The sequence below is a fragment of the Musca vetustissima genome, unplaced genomic scaffold (assembly GCF_032173495.1).
Source record: "Musca vetustissima isolate MV318-11 ecotype Yass unplaced genomic scaffold, APGP_CSIRO_Mvet_v1 utg21637, whole genome shotgun sequence".
Classification (NCBI taxonomy): domain Eukaryota; kingdom Metazoa; phylum Arthropoda; class Insecta; order Diptera; family Muscidae; genus Musca; species Musca vetustissima.
The window spans coordinates 486,659-513,819 of NW_026885325.1; the positions used below are offsets into that span (position 1 = coordinate 486,659).

The window sequence follows — 27,161 nt, forward strand, 5'->3', positions numbered from 1 at the left end:
TGAAAAAATTATATTTAAAAAATCCACGCCTTGTAGGATCTTGAAAAAATTATATTTAAAAAATCCACGCCTTGTAGGATCTTGAAAAAATTATATTTAGAAAATCCACGCCTTGTAGGATCTTGAAAAAATTATATTTAAAAAATCCACGCCTTGTAGGATCTTGAAAAAATTATATTTAAAAAATCCACGCCTTGTAGGATCTTGAAAAAATTATATTTAAAAAATCCACGCCTTGTAGGATCTTGAAAAAATTATATTTAAAAAATCCACGCCTTGTAGGATCTTAAAAAATATATATTTACTAAATCCACGCATTGTAGGATCTTAAAAAAAAACATATTTAAAAAACCCAAGCCTTGTATTTAAAAACCCCCACTCCTTAGATGGTCCTTTATAAAATATTCTTTTAAAACTCCGCGCCTATTATGACCCTTTAACAAATATTTATTTTTTTTAATCTATTGTGACCCTCGAAATATGTTCCTTATAACATCTTCGCCTATTCTGACCCTTGACAAAATATTCTTTAACAATACCCACCTACAATAGTTTCTGAAAAAAAAATTTTTTAAATCTTCGCCTGTAATGGTCCTTGAAAAATAATCTTCTCTTCTTCCATAGTCCCTTTATTGAATTATTTACCTGCCAGCCTACTATCCATCTATCTTCTGATTGGACAATAATGATGCTGTTGTTTCTGCTGATGATGATAATAATAACAACAACAATAATAATAATGATGACAAAGTACTTATATGTCAGCAATGACAACACCACTATGGATGATGATTGACATCGGTCATTGTCATATGTCAAAAGGGGATTTGTATATGTCATGTAATATTTAACAACAACAGTAGAATTATTACTTACATATGCTCTCTATGTAAGTATGTAAGTATATGTATGTCTGTTTGTTTTTCCAGTGAAACATTATTAACATACTTTGTGGCTATCAACTTATTTAAAACAGGCAACAGTTAACGAAGGACATGAATCATGGTGTAATGTCCTGTTCGTGTGGATGTGGATGTCTGTGCAAACAATAACAATAAAAATGACATAAAATAATAACTGCAATCCCTTTTGTGTGTGAAAAATCTGTGAAAAACATTGTTGTGGTTGTAATGATGTACAATGACAACAATGCGAAGGAGGAGGAGCAGGATAGACATAACACCCAGTGAGTGTATCCTTTAAAACAACATTGTCATATTTTATATCATATGTATGTGACCTCACACACTCACATCTACCACTCAAAGTACGCATCAGGGTAATGAATTACTGTAACAGGACATTTTTCCTTTTGTCATTTAAAACTTATGTCCATTTTAATTATTCTACGACCAACATTATCATGTAATGTGGTAGTAAGTTCCCCTCCTGCCTCCTCCCTCCTCTTCTTCATTTTTTTACATTTAATAAGGACTACTCATAAAGGAAGACATGACATGATGCATAACTAGATGTCGTGTTGTTTATACGTTTTACTTTAAATTATGAAGGTAATACAAACGGGAATATTTTTTAAAAAAAGGATGAGCTTTAGATCCATATTTAAAGATTATCTAGTTTTAGGTCAAGTTTTGAATATATAAAAGGTACATATACTATATCCCTTTATTGCCATAAAAGTTTTGAAAACATAATTAAAAAATTGTATGTTATGAAGAAAGCGTAGAATTTCTAATATCCCTAAGAAAGGACCTTCTTCGAAAATATAATATATTCATTGAATTTTTACAAAGAAGATATTAATTAAAATTTCAATTAAAATGGAATTTGTCTTTGGGGAGTTAGGAAATAGGTTAGATAGTAGATTAGTACCTTGAACTATAACTTTAAATAAAGTGCAAAACATGATGGACCTTTTGTAAAATATTTATCACACATGGTCATATTTTGTTATAGTTGTGTGTGTTCAAGCTACATGTTATTATATTTTATGATACATTCGGAGTCAGTTTGGAACTAGAGGCAAAAACGAGATTTTAATGTCACACAGAAAAAAAGGTGGAAAATATAGGTCATATTTTGTAGATAAAAAAAAATGAATTTCAAATCAAAAATGTACATTAAGATCCCTTAAGGGAACCGCTCTCCATTCTCGATTTTACCAAAGCCTTTTAAGGTTTGTAACATTGCAGATATATATTTGGAGATTTAAAGGAAAAGAAAAATAATTTAGAAACATTTTTTGTTATTGTTTTATGGGATTAAAAAAAAGTCCTTATTTTTAATGGCGGACACTGGAACATCGGAATCCGAAAATTCCAACGGTGTTCGAAAGGGTACATGTCCGGCCCCAAGTTAACACAGAGAAACGTCCCAAAATTTGGAATCGATCGGATTATTAGTTTTTAATTTCTCGTGCCCGCCATTTGCAAAAACGCTGTTTGGAGAAAAATGTGTTTACCGTTACTTGATACCCCACAATAAATCGGCTATATCTTCAAAAAATTTTGAGATTCTCACTTGAAATTTTATAGATATATCCTTGAATTAAGTTTTTTGAAACCGAGAATAGGGGGACCCCCTTTATTTTTTTTTTAATTCTCAAAGTCCGATTTTAATAAAAACAAGTTCAAGGTATATCTAAGTTGAACAAGCTAAAAAGATTTTAAGTCCGGCCCGGTAGAACTTTTTATAACCTCTACCATGCGGATGGCATTCAAAATATTATATGTAAAATTTATGTTATGATAGGACCTTGAATAAAAATAAAAAATGCAGTCCATTCGTTTGAAAACCGTGTCCAAAATAACATTGAGGCTAGGCGGAAATATGCGCCAATGTTAATAATTTTTGGTACGGACATGTGCTATACAATGAGGACCGAAAATACTTAGTTGCAGCCAATTCAGTTGAAAAAGTGTCAACAAATCCCCAAAATACCGAATATTGGGGAGCACCATTACATGAGGGATATACCAAACCGTGGACCGAAATATCCCATTTGCAAACATCCTAGGAGTACGTGCAAAAGTTCAGAGCTCTATCGTAATTATTGCGATCTGTATCGTGACAGAGGGACATCGAATTTTATTCTAATAAAGAATATATATTAGGTTGGGGAAAAAGAAATCCATTATTTTTTCGACGACCTGTGCGTTCAGGAAGTTTTGATGTTAATGTTGCACCTTAACATCAAAAATTACTGAGCGGAATCTACGAAAGCAAAATTGTGCAAAGTTGGCTGTTACAGTTTCGGAATCATAAACACCATTCACAATTTTAGTTCCTTGGCTTGCATTTTCGCCTTTGTCAGAAAAAAAAACTGTAAAGTATACCGAAATTTCTTTTTGTTCACTTCGATTTTTGACACCCTGTAACTCACAACTGAATGCACCAAACAAAAAACAGCAAAACAAATTTGCGAAAATTAACGAGCATAAATCTGAAATTGTTTGATCGATACTTTACGAGAAATCTATTAGTACAGTCATCCGCCAAAAAAATAATGGATTTCTTTTTCCCCAAACTAATATATTAGATTGGAGAACAATACATCTATTATTTTTATATGAACTATAGGACTTTATTTAACATGCTTGGAAATGTCCGATTTCCACAGTTTTGTTGTATGATTTGTTGCCACTTTAAAGGTAACTTCTCTCATAGAAGTCCTGCTCTCTATATGCAAAAAACTCTAGTAGTCGATTTTCTCAATCCTCTGGCCAATTGCCATCTTCAAACGGTCCAGTTGTTGACAGTAGAGATCAAAATTTAGCGTTTGGCCATATGGAAGCAACTCATAATAAATAATCCCCTTCCAGTCGCACCAAATGCATAGCAGAACCTTCCTGGCCGTTAATCTTGGTTTAACTACCGTTTGAGGATCTTCACCGCTTTTTGACCACGATCATGTTCGCAAAGTGTTATGGTATGTGATCCATTCCTCATCTCCAGTCACCATCCGTTTAAGGAATGGGTCTGTCTCATTCCGTTTGGCCAAGGCATCGCAGATGGAAATTCGATCCATCCTATTGTTTTCTGTTAATTGGTGTGGCACCCAAACATCGAGCTTCTTTTTGAATCCAGCTTTGTGTAAATGCGCGATGTTACGACTGCTAACATGCCAGACAACTTCGATCAGTTCTGCGATTTTAGCACAGCTAATTGCCGAAAAAATAATGGATTTATTTTCCCCAACCTAATATTAGGTTGTGCAAAGTTTGGTTCAAATAGGACACTTTGTTCGCATGATATGTTGGTATCTTTGCGGGAAAGGTACCAAAAAAGATTGGACTGATATGCCCATCTCCGAATTAAATTTAAGTTTGGAGATAATATTATGATTTTCCAATTTTTAATAAAACCCAGATAGACAGATTGAAATATGGAAGGACATTCCGACATATCTGAAACGGATTTTGTAAAAATGCGACCTGAAAGTAGAGATGGGCAGTGGGTAAATACCCAAAGGGTAAATACCCGGTAAATTGGGTAAATACCCGGTAAATTGGGTAAATACCCATTTGTGGGTATTTATTTGGGTATTTACTATATTGAATCGGTAATAAAACATCTTGCACCCTATTTCCGGGTTTCTGTTATCAAATCGATTTAGAATGAATAGTTTTACGATACTTTAAAGACGTGGGTAAAAACTTGGGTAAATACCCGAGTTTTTACCCGAAAAATGGGTAAAAACTCATTAACTGCCGAACCACTTGACATAGGCGGCCAAAATTTTGCACACATGTTTCTAATGACAAAGCAAATATAGAAATCCAACATGGGGTCCCTGGGTCCAAGTTTTGATATAGCCCCCATATAACCGTATCTCCCGATTTAAGGTATTTTTAGCCTATTAGACACATTTTGAGGCCAAATTGGCTGTCATTTGACACAGAGTGTTATTTTTGGGTACCAAATGTCCATGCAAAATGTTATGTATGTAGGTCCACGTTTGCTGGTAGCCCCCATACAAAGGTACCCCTATTTTGAGTATTTACCCAAAAATTGGGTATAACCTCACTAACTGCCGAACCACTTGACATAAGCGGCCAAAATTTTGCACACATGTTTCTAATGACAAAGCAAATATAGAAATCCAACATGGGGTCCCTGGGTCCAAGTTTTGATATAGCCCCCATATAACCGTATCTCCCGATTTAAGGTATTTTTAGCCTATTAGACACATTTTGAGGCCAAATTGGCTGTAATTTTGCACAGAATGTTCTTTTTGGGTACCAAATGTCCATGCAAAATGTTATGTATGTAGGTCCACGTTTACTGGTAGCCCCCATACAAAGGTACCCCTATTTTGAGTATTTACCCAAAAATTGGGTATTTGGGTACCCAAATAGAACACTCTGTGCCAAATGACAGCCAATTTGGCCTCAAAATGTGTCTAATAGGCTAAAAATACCTTAAATCGGGAGATACGGTTATATGGGGGCTATATCAAAACTTGGACCCAGGGACCCCATGTTGGATTTCTATATTTGCTTTGTCATTAGAAACATGTGTGCAAAATTTTGGCCGCTTATGTCAAGTGGTTCGGCAGTTAGTGAGTTTATACCCAATTTTTGGGTAAATACTCAAAATAGGGGTACCTTTGTATGGGGGCTGCCAGTAGACGTGGACCTACATACATAAAATTTTGCATGGACATTTGGTACCCAAAAATAACACTCTGTGCCAAATGACAGCCAATTTGGCCTCAAAATGTGTCTAATAGGCTAAAAATACCTTAAATCGGGAGATACGGTTATATGGGGGCTATATCAAAACTTGGACCCAGGGACCCCATGTTGGATTTCTATATTTGCTTTGTCATTAGAAACATGTGTGCAAAATTTTGGCCGCCTATGTCAAGTGGTTCGGCAGTTAATGAGTTTTTACCCATTTTTCGGGTAAAAAATCGGGTATTTACCCAAGTATTTACCCACGTCTTTAAAGTATCGTAAAACTATCTATTCTAAATCGATTTGATAACAGAAACCCGGAAATAGGGTGTAAGATGTTGTATTACCGAGTCAATATAGTAAATACCCAAATAAATACCCGCAAATGGGTATTTACCCGGTATTTACCCACCCCTTGGGTATTTACCCGGTAAATACCATCTCTACCTGAAAGAAATATTTCGCTGAGACACTTTTTTGCTGTAGCGAAGTGTATAGATCCTCATTAGCCATAAAGCTGAAGATATACAAATTATCAACTTTGATATTTGTTGTAGCTCCCAAATTTAATATTTTGAGTTCTATTCTCATATAACTCTTAAAAAATATAAATAAGGGTCCATATTTGGCCCAAATCCATTATTAGTATTTTTATTGAAATTACTGTCATTTTACATTCCGGGAGCTTCGTCTGTGTATAACTTCATCGATGAATATTTTCAATAGAAGTACATATACAGGGTATTATTTGTGCATATGGAAACAAGATAGACACATGGCAAAAGGAAACAAGATAGACACATGGTTCCATTTGAGAATATCCATAGAATCGCTTTCTGAGTCGATTTATGCATGTCCGTCCGTCCGTCTGTAGATGTTAAATTGTAAACAAAGTACAGGTCGCATTTATGATCCGATTTTGTAATTTGGCACAAGTCTCTTATTTGGCCCAAGGACGAACCCTATTAAAATTGGGAAAAATCGGTTCAGACTTAGATATAGCTCCCATATATAGTTTCGTCCGACTTAAGGGAAATTGTGCACCAAAGTCCCTATATATATTTCGATTTGCACGAAATTTGGCATAACGTAATGAATTGAGTGTAGAATGACGTGTTCTAAGTTTTGAGAAAATCGGTCTAGATTTAGATATAGCTCCCATATATAGTTTCGTCCGATTTAGGGTAAATGGGGGACCAAAGAATATATATATATATTTGCACGAAATTTGGCATAAAGTACTGAATTAGGTCCAGAATGATGTGTGCCAAGTTTCGTGAAAATCGGTCCAGATTTAGGTATAGCTCCCATATATAGTTTCGTCCGATTTCAGGTAAATGGTGCACCAAAGTCCCTATATATCGTTCGATGTGCACGAAATTTGGCATAGCGTACTGAATTGATGCTGGAATGATGTGTTTTGAGTTTCGCGAAAATCGGTTCAGATCTAGATATATATATTTTCGTCCGATTTCGTGTAAATCTGTTGAGATTTAGCTCCCTTATATTGTAGGTTGATTTTAAGTAATTGACGTGCCAAGGAGCCAATATATGGCTGATTGGAACAAAACGTACTGACATTAGTATAACCTAACCTGTGACAAGTTTCGTTGAAATCGGTTTATATTCGGATATAGCTTCTATACACATTTTCGTCCGATTTTAAGTAAATTGTGCACCAAACTCCACATGTTTGTCAGATTGACATCAAAATTTGCACAAGGTACAAAATTGAGCATAGAATAACATAGTTGCGTTTTCTAGAACTACATACATAGCCCAACGGATGTCCTAGTGATATTTAAACGAATGACATGTTTATGGATAGCTCTAGGTCGATTCACATTTAAATAAATATGACATATTTATTTCATCCAATTTTATGATAATTGTCCTGTTTAATATACCCATAGTGGTGGAGAGTATAATATAGTCGGCCCCGTCCGATTTTACTAATTTCCTTACTGGTTATATTTATTTTTCTTATTTTAATTAAAATTTACTTCATTTTAAATTCTTGAAATTTCCACTGCATTCCCCATTAAAGTTCAAACTAAAAACAGCTTTAATGAATTCCTCGAGATTTCAAAAAAATATTCTAATCTTAAATTTCAAATGTCACGTGGAGATAAATGCAAAATAGCGAAGTTGCAAATATTTTATCTCGCCCCAGCCAAAACAAAAATATGTGCAAAATTAAAATAAAACAAAGAACACAATGGAAGAGTTTAACACGACGAACAGCTTCAAAACAGAATTCTAAATTGCGAACAAAAAAAAAATGAAAATGGAAAGCAAAAAAAAAAAGCGAAATTGAATTTTATGGAAATTCTATGCATAACAATTGTTGAGAAACAACATCAAACCAGTGAGCGGAGCAGTATAGTCGGACGGGGCCGACCATATGATACCCTACACAACTACCACGAAACTCTTACTTTCTGCGAATGTTTATTCCGAGCCTGGGCAATATTTCCTGATATTTGCACCCGCTTGCCCGATTAGAGACAACAACAGCACCTCTTCCTTACACTGACATATACTCCGAGTATTACTAATATTCAGTACAGCCCCTCTAATTACTTGTCCAGATTCCATTAATCGTGTTGTGATGTTCAGCTTATAATTGTGGCCTATAGATCGACTTGAACACAAACAAAAAAAAATAAGTTTTCAGTGTACTTCATCCCAAAATTATTATCTGATCATCACAGAAAATTATAGGCGTTGTCTTTAACCAAAACTGGAATCTCATGGAAGATTTCAAAGCGATCAGCGCTATTTCCACCCGCTAGTGTGGGTTACTAAAAAATATCTCAGTGCGTAAACTCCTGTAAATTTTTAATTGTTATTCCCACATTCGAGTACACACGGCAATATAATTGGTATCAATTTAAAGGTCAACCACTCCTCTTGGATATACTATCAACTTCTCGGGTCTATGTCCTTTAGGGGTAAATATATACGCTATAGAATACAAATTTTGTCATTTTTCACACAAAAGCCAGGGTCCATTTGACCCGCTAAATATTGACCAATCTTTATCAAAACAGGCATGCTTATTCTTTGGCCCGATCCCCTCCTCCATGCAAAATTTCACGATGTTCGGGCCATTATTGCGGCCTCTGGAGCGACCAGAAAAACCGACAAAAATTTAGTATTTGGTCCATTTCATCCCCTAAATATTAACCGATCTTTCCCAAAAACAATAGGGGTCTTCATTGGCCAGAACCCATCCTACATGCAAAATTTCGTGAAGATTGGTCCATAACTGTGGCCTGTATCGTGTTTACAAATTATAATGGACAGACGGACGGACGGACACACATGTCTAGATCGACTCAGCTAGTCGAGATATGACGATCGGTATACTTAAAGGTGGGTCTACGACCAATATTTCGCGGCGTTACAAACATTTGGGGCTGCACAAAGCTATAATACCCTGACAACATAGTTGTGTAGGGTATAAAAACAACAACCCCTCTCCAAAAAAAAAAAAAAAATGAACAACCCAACAAAACATAAAATATCTGTGTTACAAAAAAAAAAAAAGGATTTACAAGGACTCGCACCTGTTTGGGCACTTCCAGACTGTTTTGAGTTTTCATTTCGGCACCAGTTGGAGTACGTGAACGCGTAAATGTTGTCCTTAAGCGTTGCATGATGGCGGCGGCGGTGGGGCGGGGCAGCGGTTATTGTAGTGGGTGTCGGTTTACAGATGGCAAAAATGTATAAAATATATAGATATTGTTGTTGTTGCTGTTGTAGTTTTTATAAAGCTTTTACAGGACACCAAATGGTTGTTGTTGTCGTTTGATGTTGATATTCTATTACAGGAATATTTTTTATTGTTTTATTTTTTGCAAGGGATGATGGTAATGGTGATGCTGATGACTGCGAAAGGATGCTGCTTCGTCTACTACTCTCCTCGCTCCTCTTGTATACGCTATCCGTAATGTCCTTGAAATATTTATTTTCCAAGAAAATCCTTTTTACAAAAAATGTATTTTGTTTATTGCTGTTATCGATTGTTATTTTATCGTTTGTCAGAAGACTATTGTTTTTGTTGTTGTTGCTGTATTTGATTTGTTCTTCTTCTTTGTTTGCAGGAGATGCAGCCGTCGTCAACACGTTTAAAGGTTTTCTCGTTGTGGCTTCAATCAAAATTGCTGCTGCTCTCGATACGACTGCGACTACTGTTGCTTCTATTGTTATTATCCTTGTCGTTGTTGTTGTTGCTGTTATTGTTGTAGTTATTCCATTAAAAACCCTGGAGGTTACCAACTCATCAAATCCCATTTTTTGTATTTTCGAAAAACGAAACAAGTTGCTGGGGTGGGGAACAAACAGACTTTCAATAAGCGTCTACAATTTGCTGCTCCGGCTGCCTCGTTACATTAAAAGAAAAAGGCTTAGCATCCTTTGTTTTGTCGCGGCAGCTTTTTTGCCATGTTATCGGAGATGACATTTGCTTTTCTTCTGTTTATTTTAAATTTTGGAACCCTTTTTCTAAAAATCCCATGGGATGTCTCGTTCTTTGTCGGGAAAAGGGTTGATGATGTCTGGAAATAAAAACCAGAAAGTGAAAAGGGATTGTTAGTAAAAATTTGAATATTGTTAACAGATATGTATATTTTTATGTAAATTTTTAAATAATTGAAAGCCGATTAGAGTCATTCGACATTTCTCCTAAAGTACAAAAATTTATTTTTCAATAACATAATAGGCGTGGATTTTTCGAAAATATTTTTTCAAGGTCTATAATATGCTTGGATTTTTATACCCTACACAACTATGTTATCAGGGTATTATAGTTTTGTGCATCCCCAAAAGTTTGTAACGCAGCGAAATGTGGTCTTAGACCCACATTTAAGTATACCGATCGTCATATCTCGATTAGCTGAGTCGATCTAGACATGTGCGTCCGTCCGTCCGTCTGTACATTATAATTTGTAAACACGACACAGTTATGGACCAATCCACACGAAATTTTGCATGTAGGATGGGTTCTGGCCAATAAAGACCCCTTTTGTTTTTGTTAAAGATCGGTTAATATTTAGGGGATGAAATGGACCAAAAACTTTATTTTTGTCTGATTTTCTGGTCGCTCCATAGGCCGCAATTATCCAAATATCGCGAATTTTTTACAGGGAAAAGGGGAACAGGCCAAGAAATAAGCATGCCTGTTTTGATAAAGATCGGTGAATATTTAGTGGGTCAAATGAGCCCTGACTTTTGTGTGAAAAATTACAAAATTTGTTCTTTTTATATCGTATATATTTATCCCTGAAGGACATAGACCCCAAAATTTGATAGTATATTCAAGAGGTGGTTAACCTTTAAATTGATACCAATTATATTGTCATATGTACTCGGATGTGAGAGTAACACTTAAATATTTATAGGTGCTTACGTATTCATATATTATTTAGTAACCCATTCCCACACTAGAGGACGGAAATATAGCACCGATCGCTTTGAAATTTTCTAGGACAATTTCAAGGACAATTTCGGTGATGATAAGATAATAATTTTGGGATGAAGTGGACCGAAAACTTAATTTTTTGTGTTTTTTTTTTCGAGTCGATCTATAGGCCACAATTGAAAGTCGAACATCACAACACAACTCACGGTGAAGGTAATCTGGAGAAGTAATTAGAAGAGTTGTACTAAATATTAATTAGTAATATTTGTTGACATCAAGAGGGTGCAAATATCGGTCAAAGGGGGCAAATATCGCGAAATATTGCCCAAGCTCAGAATATAGAACTACAGAGAGTTATATTTTCGTGGAAGTTGTGTAGGGTATCATATGGTCGGCCCCGTCCGACTATACTTCAAACTATTTTTGCAAGACCTATAATATGCGTGAATTTTTTAAAAATATTTTTTTTTCAAAACCTATAAAAGGCGTGAATTTTTTAAAATATTTAAAGAATAGTTTTCAATTTTAAAACTATTTGTATACCCTCCACAATAGTATGGAGGGTATATTAAAATTGTCATTCCGTTTTCAACTCATCGAAATATTCTTGATCAGGGCAAAATTTTAAAACTGTTGTAATCATGCTGTCTTCTGAAGGAATTGAGGTAGGGTGCTGAAATTTTGCATAGGCTTGTCTTTTGTCTGCTGACAGGTCAAGTTCGAAGATGGAGTATATGGGTCCACGTTTAGGCATAGCTTTCATATAAGGGTACCCCCAAATTTTGGGTATTTTGGGGTTCTTGAATTGTCTGTAATTTAGTATTTTGAGTTCTTAATAGGTTCCAAATCTCTCCACAAAAAATATGAATATAGGTAAATTTTTTCGGGTACCCCCCGATATAACGGTACCACCAATTTTCGTTATTTTGGGTTTCTTGAGCACGTTTTTCAACCGAATTCGCTGCATATTGGTATTTTGAGTCGTATAATGTAACAAATCTCCCCACCAAAAATTATTCATATTCGCCCCTTTTTAGCGTAGTCCCCATATAACCCCTTTTTATATCCTTCGAAATAGACCCATGGTTTCTTTTGAGAATATGCATAGAATCACTTTCAGGGTCGATTTACGCTTGTCCGTCCGTCCGTCTGTTGGTGTTAAATTGTAAACAAAGTACAGGTCGCATTTATAACCCGATTTGGATGAAATTTGGTACAGCTCATTTGTTTGGCCAAAGGACGAACCCTATTGAAATTGGGAAAAATCGGTTCAGATTTAGATATAGCTCACATATATCTTGTCGTCCGATTTAAGGTAAATGGTGCACCAAAGTATCAACATATCTTTCGATTTGCACGAAATTTTGCATAGCGTAATGAATGAGATCTAGAATGATGTTTGTTAAGTTTCCTGAAAATCGGTTGAGATTTAGATATAGCTTCCTTATCTGACCAAATGAAAAATTTAGTATCGGTTTAGTATCGGTTTAAGTTTAGAAAGATGTGTGTTAAATTTCCTGAAAATCGGTTCAGATTTAGATATAGCACCACATACAGTTTCGTCCGATTTTACGTAAATGACGCACCAAAGTCCCTATATATTCTTCGATTTGCACGAAATTTGGCATAGCGTACTAAATTAAGTCTGTGTTAAATTTCATGAAAATCGGTTCAGATTTAGATATAGCTCCCATATATATTTTCGTCCGATTTAAGGTAAATGGTGTACCAAAGTCGCTATATATAGTTCGATTTGCACGAAATTTGGCATAGCGTATTAAATTAAGTCTAGAAATATGTGTGTTGAATTTCATGAAAATCGGTTCAGATTTAGATATAGCTCCCACATATAGTTTCGTCCGATTTTACGTAAATGGTGCACCAAAGTCCCTATATATTCTTCGATTTGCACGAAATTTGGCATATCGGTTCAGATTTAGATATAGCTCCCATATATATTTTCGTCCGATTTAAGGTAAATGGTGTACCAAAGTCGCTATATATAGTTCGATTTGCACGAAATTTGGCATAGCGTACTAAATTAAGTCTAGAAATATGTGTGTTGAATTTCATGAAAATCGGTTCAGATTTAGATATAGCTCCCACATATAGTTTCGTCCGATTTTACGTAAATGGTGCACCAAAGTCCCTATATATTATTCGATTTGCGCGAAATTTTGCATAGCGTACTGAATTAAGCGCAGAATGATGTGTGTTAAGTTTCCTGAAAATCGGTTCAGATTTAGATATAGCACCACATACAGTTTCGTCCGATTTAAGGTAAATGGTGTACCAAAGTCCCTTAACCCTTTGTGGCCCAATGTTGCCCACAGGCAACAAAATGTTTTAGAACTTATATTAAATATTTAGCTGGTAGATATATATTCTTTGGATTTCATACGTCAAGACCTAATTATAAACGACACATATCAAAAGAAAAATCTAAAAAATTCAAATTTTTGTTAATGTTATGAGCTTTTCAATATAGAGAAGAGGGCAAAATGTGTACAGTACTAATTTGTGTATACAGTCCAAATTATTTAAATCGCTTCGTATTCGAAATGTACGAATTCTGCCTTCAGAATTATTTTTGATTCTTGTAAAACGTAATATAGAGAATAATTTAAAATGATTTTTTCTTTGATTTTTCATTTGGTTTGCTTGATATTGGGCTTTTATTTTTCAGAAAGAATGTACTGTATCTCCCGAATGCAAGGATGTAGTGATGTAAAAATTTGTCCATGTCCTATCTAGGATAGTTGCATTAAATCTGTGAACAGAAAATTGTTCTATGATTACGGAAAAAATTCGGGGCTCAAAGGGTTAATATCTTTCGGTTTGCAACAAAGTTCCTATATATTCTTCGATTTGCACGAAATTTTGCATAGCGTACTGAATTAAGTGCAGAATGATGTGTGTTAAGTTTCGTGAAAATCGGTTCAGATTTAGATATAGCTCCCATATATAGTATCGTCCGATTTAAGGTAAATGGTGTACCAAAATCCCTTAATATCTTTCGGTTTGCACGAAATTTGGCACAGCGTAATGAATTAGATCTAGAATGATGTGTGTTAAGTTGCCTGTAATCGGTTCAGATTTAGATATAGCTTCTTTATCTGGCCAAATGAAAAATTTAGTATCGATGGCAGAATGACATGTTTATGGATCCAATTTCATTTTACTGGTCCTGGCGGATAGAACGTAAGGTTCGATAATATATGAACTATAGCCCGGATTTAGGCCTAGGCCTAGCCCCTGTGTGGGACGTACCAGAAGGAGTGGACCGTTATTGTCCATCTTCGAACTTGAAAAATGTTTGGAGTAAATAATAAGATATGCAAAGTTTGGATGAAATCAAAATTTTCTGAAATGGATTTGGTCCAAAGAAACATTGGGTCTCGAACCAATATTTCGATGAGGCACATTTTCACTGTAACAAAGTGTATACACCTCATTAGCCATACGGTTGAGGTTATAAATATCCATTAAAATTGCTGAAATGTGTATTTGATGTACATTATGATATACATAATCAGTTTGTAGAAAGGTCACTTTTTGATATGTTCCCTATATTTTCATTTCAAGTACCTGTCAGTATATCTATGGTGGAGGGTATCCAAAGTTCGGCCCGCTTTTTCACTTGTTCAACGATATTTATTGGCGTGAATTTGTTTAAATATATTTTTTCAATGATCATTTTTTAAGAATAGTTCTTCAAGACCTATAAAAGGCTTGGGTTTTTAAAAAATATGTTTCCACGGCCTATAACAGGCGAGATTTTTTTCGTGGGACTAACCCAAATTTAAATTAAATTCAAAATCAAATTTCTCATGTCAATACTTTTAAAAACTATTCACTACAAAAAAGTAAATAGCAGCAATAACAACAACAAAAAGAAGTTTTTCCACTTAACCTGTATTAGTTTTATTAGCTTTGATTTTTTTGTTCTGTTGTCCCATCCACTTTAGGACCCAATCAGAACGAATAAAATTGTAATCCTTAATGCTTCGACTAGATCAAGATGAAGACGAAGGCTAACAGAAAAAGAAATACGAGAAAAATGTAAAGCAAAACTTCAACAAAGTTAAGAACCTTTCGATGATTTTTTGAGAAATCTATTTCAGTAGGTATGAATATGTGTGTGCGTGACAGTCCCATAGTGAACTACTAATACGCCTATGATTGTTTTGAGAACGGAACTAAGCTTTTGTGTTAAGTAACACTTATCCTTTTTTTGTTTCGTTTTTTTTCTCCGATGGAAAAGGCAACGAAAAACAACAGAATATGCAAAGTCCGTCCGATAGATAAGTGAAACCCTTGCAGTGATTTTTCCTATTTTCTTTTTTAGATTTGTTTCTTTGCCTTCTTCTTCTGGGACAGATCTATGTCTCAGTTTTTTTTTTTTTTTTTTTTTTTTTTTTGTGAGTGCAGCCATTTATAAAAATCATGTCATCACTTAAAGGAAATGTTGTTGTCAATAAGGATTCTCCAATCATGTTATACTAATATCCATACCCATTCCCTCATCACAAACATACATGTCTATATGTGTGTGTGTGTGAGGGTGGTCTAAAGGTATAGCCTGGTTTACCGTTATTTTTTACAAACGAAAACAAAAAAGTCTCTTGGAAAATTGTTGTAAACATTAAAAAAATGCACAAATCAGAACATCCTCCTCTTTGTAAACATTGATGTTGTACCCGTGTCGATGTTCTCCAACAATGATTTTCAATATTTTTTATGGACAATTTTATGGAAATTTCTTTAAGTATTCCAAAAGCTGTATGCACACACAAACACACTACCTGTGTATACAGGTCTATAACTATTGAATAGCAATTTCTGCCTTTTAAAGGAATACAATTTTGCAAAGAGTAGAGAAAATAGGATATTGGTATACAAAAAGAAAAAAATAAATCTCTTAACAAGAGTACAAATTGGCTGGGAATTGATTTTCTGTTTTGCATTCGTGAACGTCGCAAGGAGAAACAAGTATAACATAAGTTCTCTTCAAAGAAAAATAAGTACCAAATTCTACATAATTGCCTCGAGGAAGCAGAAAAAAAAATGAAACAAGTGAACAAGAGTTAAGTTCGGCCGGGCCGATCTTTGGATACCCTCCACCATAGATATACTGACAGGTATTAGAAATGAAAATATAGGGAACATTCCAAAAAGTCAACCTATACCGACCGATTATGTAAATCATAATACAAATTTGAGAATTTTTTAATGGATAATTACACCCTCAGCCTTATGGCTAATAAGGGTGTATACACTTTGACAAGCTGAAAATGTGCCTCATCGAAATATTGGTTCTAGACCCCACGTTTCTTTCGACCAAATCCGTTTCATAAAATTTTGATTTCATCCAAACTTTGCCAATCTTATCATTTCTTCCAAACTTAGTTCAAGTTCGAAGATGGGGAATATCGGTCCACTCCTTTTGGAACCTCCCACACAGGGGTTAGGCCTAAATGCGGGACATGGTTCATATAATTTATTATCGAAACTTACGTTCTAGTTATTTATCTCGATATCCTCCGCAGGTGAAATGATTACAACAGAGTCTTAGAACCAAACCCAAAACGCGGAACAAATCAGATAACTATTTTAATATAAAAAAGGGGGTTATATGGGTGTTACGGCCAGTTACAAAATCGCCAAACCATAATTAAGATGAGGCAACATTTATTAGTTATTATATAGTATTTACTGTAATGGGAAATTTATGTTTAAATGTCAATTATTTTTAACGAAAATTGTTGTCTGTCAAGAAGCGTCTTTAATTGCGCCATTTTTTTACCTTTACTGGAGCGAAGGAATCGTCTAACCCAAGGAGAAAACCTACATAAATTTCTAGCGACATTCACACTAAAAAGTATGTTTAATACTATATTTGATAATTAATGTCCTAATTTTGTAAATGTTACAGGAATTTTAATATAAGCACAATTTGTTAAATAAAATATAGTTTTGTGAAACATTGCGTGCTTTATTCAAAATCAAGTGAATTTTGCTAGCTTGGCCGATTTGCCCGATTACAATGGGGACTAATTTAATAATTTTTGGTAGGGAGATTTGTTATCATATACGACTACAAAATACCAAATTACGGCGAATTCGGTTGATAAACGCGCTGAACAACCCCAAAATACCGAAAATTGGGGGTACCCTTATATTCATGATTTTTTCTAATTTTTTGTGGAGACATTTAGTACACAATAAGAACCTAATGCACAAATTTTTAGCAACTGAGGTTGAAAAACCCGCCCAAGAACCCCAAAATACCGAAAATTGGGGGGGCACCCTTATATGGGAGCTATGTCTAAACGTAGACCGATATATCCCATCCTCGAACTTGACATGCCTGCAGACAAACGACAAACCTATGCACAATTTCAGCACCCTATCTCAATTCCTTCAGAATATGGCGTGCTTACAACAGACGGACGGACGGACATGGCTAGATCGTCTTAGAATTTTACCCTGATCAAGAATATATACTTTATAGGGTAGGAAATGAATATTTCGATGAGTTACAAACGGAGTGAAAAAAATAATATACCCTCCATAATATGGTGAAGAGTACAAAAAGTTCGTTATGATCGACCGGGCGAACTTTGTATACCAAGCGGGGGAAATTTAAAATACCTAAAATCGATCGGCAGTTTCATATGGGGCCTATACCGTAGTAAATTGATATTAAAGTGTATATACCCTAATTAGCCTTAACTAACGACTGTATAGGTCCATAACTTCTGGTATATCGCCCTCAAACTCTCACATTTTTTTAAAAATTGTAAAAATCACAAAAAAAATTTCTACTTAGTCACTAGATTCATTGATTCCGTAGATCTCCGCAAACTAAAATAGTATACTCAAGTCCAAATAAGTGTGTACAGCATATGACATAGGCGCTTTTGTTACTTTTTCGTATTTATTCGCCCTAAAAATTCCGAGATATTATATTTCATATTTTATCGAATTTGTCTGTTAAATCCTGCCAAAGAAAAAAATCCGGTGTATATTCCTTAAACCATGTAAATTGAATTTCAACACCAGAGATTGTAGTTTATGACATATTGTTTGTTGTTTTTTCTTCGTGACCTTTTTTTGTTAAAGAAATAATTTCATAAAATTTTCTATTTAAAAAAAGAAGTACCATAAAAACAATTTTAATCAACAACCCGTATTTACTCTCAGAACAAATAAAATTCACATAAATCATCTGAAATTGGATAACTTAGTTCTCTAGTTGTGTAAAACAAGGACATAAAATTTGTTACTACAATTTCAATTCATCTACAATATTAAATTGACCAACTAAAAAGGGAGAAAATTTTGTTGGTGACCAAAAAAGGCAGAGAGGACAACGCAACAACATCAGCTGGGGAGAATCAACTAAAAACACCTGCATAGTTTCAGGCGTTGCATGCATTTTTTGTTCACAACCATGTCCTATTTTTTTTTTTTTGGTGAGCATGGGTTCAGGGATTCTCATATATCCCGTTGTAAACAATTCTTCGAATTGGGAGGATTTGTAATACTGTGTGGCCTTTTGCGAAAAATATATTACCCCAAAACTTTCCGAGTTGGTGGTCTCAATGAGATTTTTCTGTAGTTTCGTTTGTTTGTATGTGTACAGTTTATAAAATGACCGTGGGTACTGAAATGCATACATAGTTTTTGGTAGTTTGACTGGACTCAATGGAGGGACACAAAAAAGTAAAGAGTAAACATGAGAACAACACAACAACAAAAACCAAATTGAAGTTGAAGTTAATTGGAAACCTGAGTTTGTTGTTGTAGTTGTTTTTTTTTGCTAGACAAATGAAAGACAATTTTTTGGCAAAAAAATTTACGGCTACATTGTGGGAAATTTAGGATAAGTTTTTTTGTTTGGGTACGACAAACGTTATGGGATATTTTGTTGAAATTGAATTTGGAATTCAAGGACCCTGGAGCAATAAGCCTGATATTAAACATTTTTTTTTTATAGATGAAGATATGATTAAAAAAAATATTAGAGACCATATACATATATTCTTCCAAGTGCCATTCATATAAAGAGTAATTTTTTCAAGGCCCATACAAGGCGTGGATTTTATAAAGAATATTTTTTCAAGGCCCATATAACGCGTGGATTTAGTAAAGAATATTTTTTCAAGGCCCATACAAGGCGTGGATTTTATAAAGAATATTTTTTCAAGGCCCATACAAGGCGTGGATTTTATAAAGAATATTTTTTCAAGGCCCATACAAGGCGTGGATTTTATAAAAAATATTTTTTCAACATCCATACAAGGCGTGAATTTTATAAAGAAAAATTTTTCAACATCCATACAAGGCGTGGATTTTATAAAGAATATTTTTTCAAGACCCATACAAGGCGTGGATTTTATAAAGAATATTTTTTCAAGGCCCATACAAGGCGTGGATTTTATAAAGAATATTTTTTCAAGGTCCATACAAGGCGTGGATTTTATAAAGAATATTCTTTCAAGGTTCATACAAGGCGTGGATTTTATAAAGAATATTTTTTCAAGGTCCAAACAAGGTGCAGATTTTATAAAGAATATTTTTTCAAGAATTGATGTTCTTTTCAAAATTATTTCCATGCTTTTTCAAATAACTTTATTTTCCATAGAAATTTATTGAAGTATGTATTCCAAAAAAAATATATATATATATATTGAATGCAAAACCACCCTTCTAAGAAGACGAAACAAAATACATCAATCTATCGAAGCCAAAGCATTTTTGGCAGTAAAGTTAATTCAAAAAAGTTTGCGTGTGTGTTTTTGTTTCAAGCATAAAACAAAAAAACTTCAATAGATTTTCCATGTTTTGTGGTTACTTTTTCACTTTGGAGAATAAATATTGAAAAACCAAAAAAAAAAAAAAAAAAAACATTTTATGATTGTGTTGAGAATAAGTGCTGTTCTGTTCTGTGCATTGTGGCGCTTGTATGACTTACTTTATTTATAGCATATTTTTAGGAGAACATTTCGTCTTTTTTTAGATTTCCATTTTAGTTGTTTTAAATAAAACTTTATTCTATATTTTATAATACACTTGAGGGATGGATGTTGTTTTAAAGCACTTGTAGTTTTTTTCTTCTTCGTTTTATTGATGTTTTAGATTTTCACATAAAAAATATATACCCAGGAGGTTTTTTTTTGTGTGTCAAGCGAAAATATATTTCACAAATATTTCTAAAGAATTCTACTATTAATGTGGGAGGAATGTAATTTGATATGTTTTAGTTTTTATACCCTACACAACTATGTTGTCAGGGTATTATAGCTTTGTGCAGCCCCAAGAGTTTGTAACGCCGCGAAATATTGGTATTGGAAATATTGGTGGGTCTACCTTTATCGTCATATCTCGACTAGCTGAGTCGATCTAGACCTGCGTGTCTGTCCGTCCGTCTGTCTGTCCATTATAATTTGTAAATACGATACAGGCCGCAGTTATGGACCAATCTTCACGAAATTTTGCATGTAGGATGGGTTCTGGCGAATAAAGACCCCTATTGTTTTTGGTGAAGATCTGTTAATATTTAGAGGATGAAATGGACCAAATACTCAATTTTTGTCGGTCGCTCCAGAGGCCGCAATTATGGCCCAAACATCGCGAATTTTTACATGGAGAAGGGCATCGGACCAAAGAATAAGCATGCCTGTTTTGATAGAGATCGGTCATTATTTAGAGGGTCAATTGGACACTGACTTTGGTGTGAAAAATTACAAAATTTGTATTCTACAGCGTATATATTTACTGCTGAAGGATATAGATCCGATAACTTGATAGTATATACAAGAGGAGTGGTTGACTTTTAAATTAATACCAATTATTTTGTCGTACGTACCCGGATGTGGGAGTTACATATAAATATTTACAGGTGCTTACGTATTCATATATTATTTAGTAAACCATTACCACACTAGAGGGCGGAAATGTGAAATGTTCCATGAGGGTCCAGTTATGGTCAAGGAAAACGCCTATAATTTTCGGTAATGATCAGATAAAAATTTTGAGATGAAGTGGATCGAAAACTTATTTCGATTCGATCTATATTTTTCGATTCGATCTATAGGCTACAATTGTAAACCGAACATCACAATACAATCCACGGTGAAGGGAATATGGAGAAGTACTGAATATTGGTAATATTTGTTGACCTCTAATCGGTCAAGAGGGTGCAAATATCGTGAAATATTGTCCAAGCTCAGAACATAGAATCACATAAAGTTAGATTTTCGTGGAAGTTGTGTAGGGTATCATATGGTCGGCCCCGTCCGAATATACTGCTCCGCTCACTGGTTAGAAATAAAGATGTATTTGTTTAAAGTAATGCAAAAATATTCTTTTAAAACCCTAGGCTTTGGAGGGACCTTAAATAAATATTCTTTAAAATACCTAGGCTTTGGAGGGACCTTAAAAATATTCCAAAAATATCTTTTAATTAAAAACCTATCTTGGAGGGACCTTAAAGAAATATTTAAAAAAAAAAATATTTATTTATTTTTTAAAAAACCTAGGCTTTGGAGGGACTTTAAAGAAATATTATTTAAGGTCCCTCCACGCCTTTATTGGACCTTGAAAAAAATATTCTTTAACGTCCCTCCACGCCTTTATTGGACCTTGAAAAAAAATATTCTTTAAGGTCCCTCCACGCCTTTATTGGACCTTGAAAAAAATATTCTTTAAGGTACCTCCACGCCTTTATTGGACCTTGAAAAAATATTCTTTAAGGTCCCTCCACGCCTTTATTGGACCTTGAAAAAAATATTCTTTAAGGTCCCTCCACGCCTTTATTGGACCTTGAAAAAAATATTCTTTAAGGTTCCTCCACGCCTTTATTGGACCTTGAATAAAATATTCTTTAAGGTCTCTCCACGCCTTTATTGGACCTTGAAAAAACATTCTTTAAGGTCCCTCCACGCCTTTATTGGATCTTGAAAAAAATATTCTTTAAAAAATCCACGCCTTGTGTGGATGATTGGAAAATATCGTTTATTTTTTTTAATTCTAGATTTTTGGATGAGATGTTTTTTTAAAGAAATATAAGTTTTTTTTTTTAATTTCTGAGAAATTTCACATCCTGAGGAATTTCTCATCTCATTCCATATAAAGATTGGTATGGAAATTTTGCCTATGTAGGCTATGCATGAATAGGACATTTCGTAGAATTCCTGGTTGTCATTTTTCGAAGGTACATATTTAATGTATATGTTTACGACATAGTTGTATGGTATAACGGAAATGATATATATTTCCGCTTGCCATTTCAATTTCCCTTTACCCTATACTACCTTTTCTTTTATCACTCTCCTCCCCTTTGGCTATTATATATTTTGTTGGACGACGGCGTACCTTCACCAATATTTCCAAACACAGAAAAACTTATTAAAAATTTACCAACATCTCATTGAATATTTATGCAATACATACGTACATACATACATATTTTGGTATGGAAGACCAACAAACCAACCGAAAAAATATTTATGTAGATATTTCGCTGGTATTTTATGGATATGGTTCGTGTAAGAAATGTCAAGTGTGTATGTGCGGATAAATGGATGGTCACCTTCCCTTTGTGCTTCCACCACCGGGCTTGGAAGATTATAATCATAAAGGCAAAAATTATAACCTAACCTACAAAATAAAGCGAGACAGAGTGGAATATTTAAACGAACATTTAAAGCGCCTTCGTTGTAATTTTTCCCTTTTAACGAGCGGAAAAAAGGTCCACACGTCTGTCCGACAGTCAAATGGAAAAATAGATGATGTCCTTGATACGGATGATGGCTGTTGCTCTGTTGTCCATAACCAGAAATCGATGTTTTGTATAAGAGAAGCTAAGTCACGTATGTGTGAATTTTTAATACGGACAACACTTCACACACATACACACGTGGATGCTCAGCGGAGGACACTCCACTTACTCTCTCTCTCAGCGAGAGTCGGAAAAACAATTCCATATGTCACACGACCACCACACAGAGAATACAACAACATCGTCATCATCATCGCCATTGCCATCACGACGATGACGGTGTTAGATTTACATTTGGCACGTACACATGTCTTACAAAGATGTAGATGACATTTTGGCAAAAAAAAAAAAAAAAAACTCACACACACACACATATACATACAGTTTTATAAAATTATTTGAATATAATCGGGCCATGTCATGAACAGCATCAGCTCTTGTGTTCTGCCAAGAATGAAAACGTTTTATTTTCTGCCCCCGCCCTTCTGGCCTTTAGCAAGGCACTCACTGATCAATTTACATATCCTAGACCTTGAAACGCAATTTTCCCCTAAAGGGGAAGAAGAAGAAGCCAAACGAGATAGAAAGTAGCCTAAATATATACTCGTAAAACCGTTAACATGTCATTACAAATAACATTTTGCCCAACAAGATAACCTCTGCTCATTGTTCAATTCGATTAACATTGCAAATGCCACAATTCGTATGAATTCGAAACTCAAAGCCAAATTGTTGTCTTTCAGCCATATCGCACGTCAATCGATATCAGAGGATGGCATTCGTTGCCAAAGGGGAAATTATATTTTAACTTTATTATGACCGAATTGAGGAGGGAGGCACGTTTTGGTAGCCGATTTAAGTAGGTATGATGGAGGATATACAACCAATGGGAAATTTGAGAATAAAATAAGAGGACATTTTTAACAACCATTTAAAGAGTGGATTATAATTATTTTCAACAGTTATGCAAGGAGAGGATTAAAAAAAATCTATCATCCACACAAGGCGTGGATGTTTTAAAAAATATTTTTTCAATTATCCACACAAGGCGTGGATTTTTTAAAAAATATTTTTCAATCATCCACACAAGGCGTGAATATTTTTAAAACAATATTTTTTCAAGCACCCATCCATGCAAGGCGTGAATTTTTTTAAAACAATATTTTTTCAAGCACCCATCCATACAAGACGTGGATTTTTTTAAAATAAATATTTTTTCAAGCACCCATCCATACAAGGCGTGGATTTTTTAAAAAATTATTTTCTCAAGCATCCATCCACACAAGGCGTGAATTTTTTAAAAAAATTATTTTCTCAAGCATCCATCCACACAAGGCGTGAATTTTTTAAAAAAAATATTTTTTTAAGCACCCATCCACACAAGGCGTGGATTTTTTAAAAAAAATATTTTTTCAAGCACCCATCCACACAAGGCGTGGATTTTTAAAAAAAATATTTTTTCAAGCACCCATCCATACAAGGCGTGGATTTTTTAAAAATATATTTTTTCAAGCAACCAGCCATACAAGGCGTGGATTTAAAAAAATATATATTTTTTTAAGCAACCAGCCATACAAGGCGTGGAATTTAAAAAAAAATATATATATATTCTTTCAAGCACCCATCCATACAAGGCGAGGATGTTGCAAAAAAAATATTTTTTCAAGCACCCATCCATACAAGGCGTGGATTTTTTAAAAAAATATTTTTTCAAGTACCCATCCATACAAGGCGTGGATTTTTTAAAAAAATATTTTTTCAAGTACCCATCCATACAAGGCGTGGATTTTGTAAAAAAATATTTTTTTCATGCACACAGCCATACAAGGCGTGGATTTTTTAAAATATATTTTTTAAAGCAACCAGCCATACAAGGCGTGGATTTTTTAAAAAAATATTTTTTCAAGCAACCAGCCATACAAGGCGTGGATTAAAAAACAAATATATATTTTTTAAGCAACCAGCCATACAAGGGGTGGATTTTTTAAAAAAAAATATTTTTTCAAGCATTCACACAAGGCGCGGATTTAAAAAAAAATATATATTTTCAAGCACCCATCCATACAAGGCGTGGATTTTTTACAAAAATATTTTTTTCCATACAAGGAGTGGAATTTTAAAAAAAAAAATATTTTTTCAAGCACCCATCCATACAAGGCGTGGATTTTTAAAAAAATATTTTTTCAAGCACACAGCCATACAAGGCGTGGATTAAAGAAAAAAATCAAGCACCCATCCATGCAAGGAGTGGAATTTTTAAAAAAATATTTTTTCAAGCATTCACACAAGGCGTGGATTTAAAAAAAAAAAATATTTTTTCAAGCATTCACACAAGGCGTGGATTTAAAAAAAATATTTTTTCAAGCATTCACACAAGGCGTGGATTAAAAAAAAATCAATAAAAGTTTTAAGTGCCCATCTGGGGTACACAGTCATACCCTTAACACGATCATGCTAATTAATTTGAAAATAATGAAATCACTAATTATTTTCATATACAATTTATTCTACCAAATAATATTTACATAAATGTTGTTGATCAGCATTACGCGTTTTTATTGACACAAACATTTTGTTAAATGGCCCAAATCAGAAAAGGGAAAAACACACAAATACCTTACCAGAAGTCTTGCTTGCTGTTTACAACTAACATTAAGGTGTGAATTTTTTACTTCTTATTTAAATTCAAACACAAACATTATTTCTCTTGTTTTCTTAAATTTCCCTAAAAAAATTCAGTATGGAATATTTATGTCAGGCAGTAACTAAAGTCAGGTGCTCAATAAACCAACCATGGTCCAAAAATTCCTTTGGTTGTTTTCTTTTTATTCCTTCATTCATTCATTCTCCCTTATGGCTGCCCATATGTCATGCACTTTCTGTTTAAACTGACAGGTTTTTTCTGCCCGTTGTGTGTTATAGCCTGGTTCTTTTATTCATCATTCTTTGTAATAAATAATACTTTATGTCCTTAAGGCCAGTCAGTGGTGACAAAAAATATAGCACCAGGATCTCTGTTTGCTCCTTTATTCACGGTGACAATGGTGTACACCATTTTAAACTCAAAGCAAATGAAAAGAAAGAAAAACGACACCGCCATTTTCCTCTAACCCCAAAGGTGGCAACAGTTTTTATTGTTGCTGCTGTTATTGCACAATTCATCTTCATTTTATTTCCATGTCACAACTTTACTCCCCACACGATCCCCTAAAACCCATGACCACAAACACCGAACAATAATAATAACAAAAAAAAAAAAAAAAAAAGAAAAAAAATTAACACATTTCAGTTGCTGTTTTTATTTGGTTTTCATTTTCCATTTGAAATTCTTTACATTTCAAAGGAGTGCAACAACGAAATTCAAAGCATACTTTTAGGGGGTCAGACATTAATGCTTGTCGGCGGTGGGGTGTTTTGTACATTTTTAATGTTTTTTGTTTGTTGCGTGGGATTTAATTCAAAATATTGAACAGAAATGGCTTTAAAAGAAGGAATAAGAATAAAGGCGAAAAGAATATTTTTAGGAACATTTTTTAAGAATTATAATAGGCGTAGACTTTTGAAGACTATTTTTTTTCAAGGGCCACAATAGGTGTGGATTTTTTGAAGAATATTTGTTTGTAGGGTCACTATAGGCGTGGATTTTGTGAAGAATATTTTTTTCAATGGTTAAAGAATATTTTCTTGAGGGTCACAATAGGCGTGGATTTTTTAAAGTATATGTTTCTACGCCTATAAGAGGCGTGGATTTTTTAAAGTATATGTTTCTACGCCTATAAGAGGCGTGGATTTTTTGAAGGATATTTTTCAAGGCTTATAAGAGGTGTGGATTATTTTAAGGCCTATAAGAGGCGTGTATTTTTTTTAAGGATATTTTTTCAAGGCCTATAAGAGCCGTGGATTTTTTGAAGGATATTTTTTCAAGGCCTATAAGAGGCGTGGATTTTTTAAAGGATATTTTTTCAAGGCCTATAAGAGGCGTGGATTTTTTGGAAGGATATTTTTTTCAAGGCCTGTAAGAGGCGTGGATTTTTTGAAGGATAATTTTTCAAGGCCTATAAGAGGCGTGGATTTTTTGTAGGATATTTTTCAAGGCCAAGAGGCGTGTATTTTTTGAAGGATATTTTTTCAAGGCCTATAAGAGGCGTGGATTTTTTGAAGGATATTTTTCCAAGGCCTATAAGAGGCGTGGATTTTTGGAAGGATATTTTTTCAAGGCCTATAAGAGGGGTGGATTTTTTGAAGGATATTTTTTCAAGGCCTATAAAAGGGGTGGATTTTTTGAAGAATATTTTTTCAAGGCCTATGA

General features: G+C 34.2%; 2 protein-coding genes across 3 annotated transcripts in view; both read right to left on the reverse strand.

The window, feature by feature from the left end:
- Positions 1-9,331, reverse strand: part of LOC133332514 (eye-specific diacylglycerol kinase) — a gene marked incomplete at both ends in the record, with an annotated part of 149,838 nt that extends 140,507 nt beyond the window's left edge. The window contains one exon of the mRNA XM_061540915.1: positions 9,212-9,331. Coding sequence (XP_061396899.1) covers positions 9,212-9,331 — 120 coding nt within the window. The remainder of the gene's footprint in view (positions 1-9,211) is intronic.
- Positions 1-27,161, reverse strand: part of LOC133332525 (farnesol dehydrogenase-like) — a 428,435-nt gene that overhangs the window by 305,584 nt on the left and 95,690 nt on the right. The gene's annotated exons all lie outside the window — the stretch shown is intronic.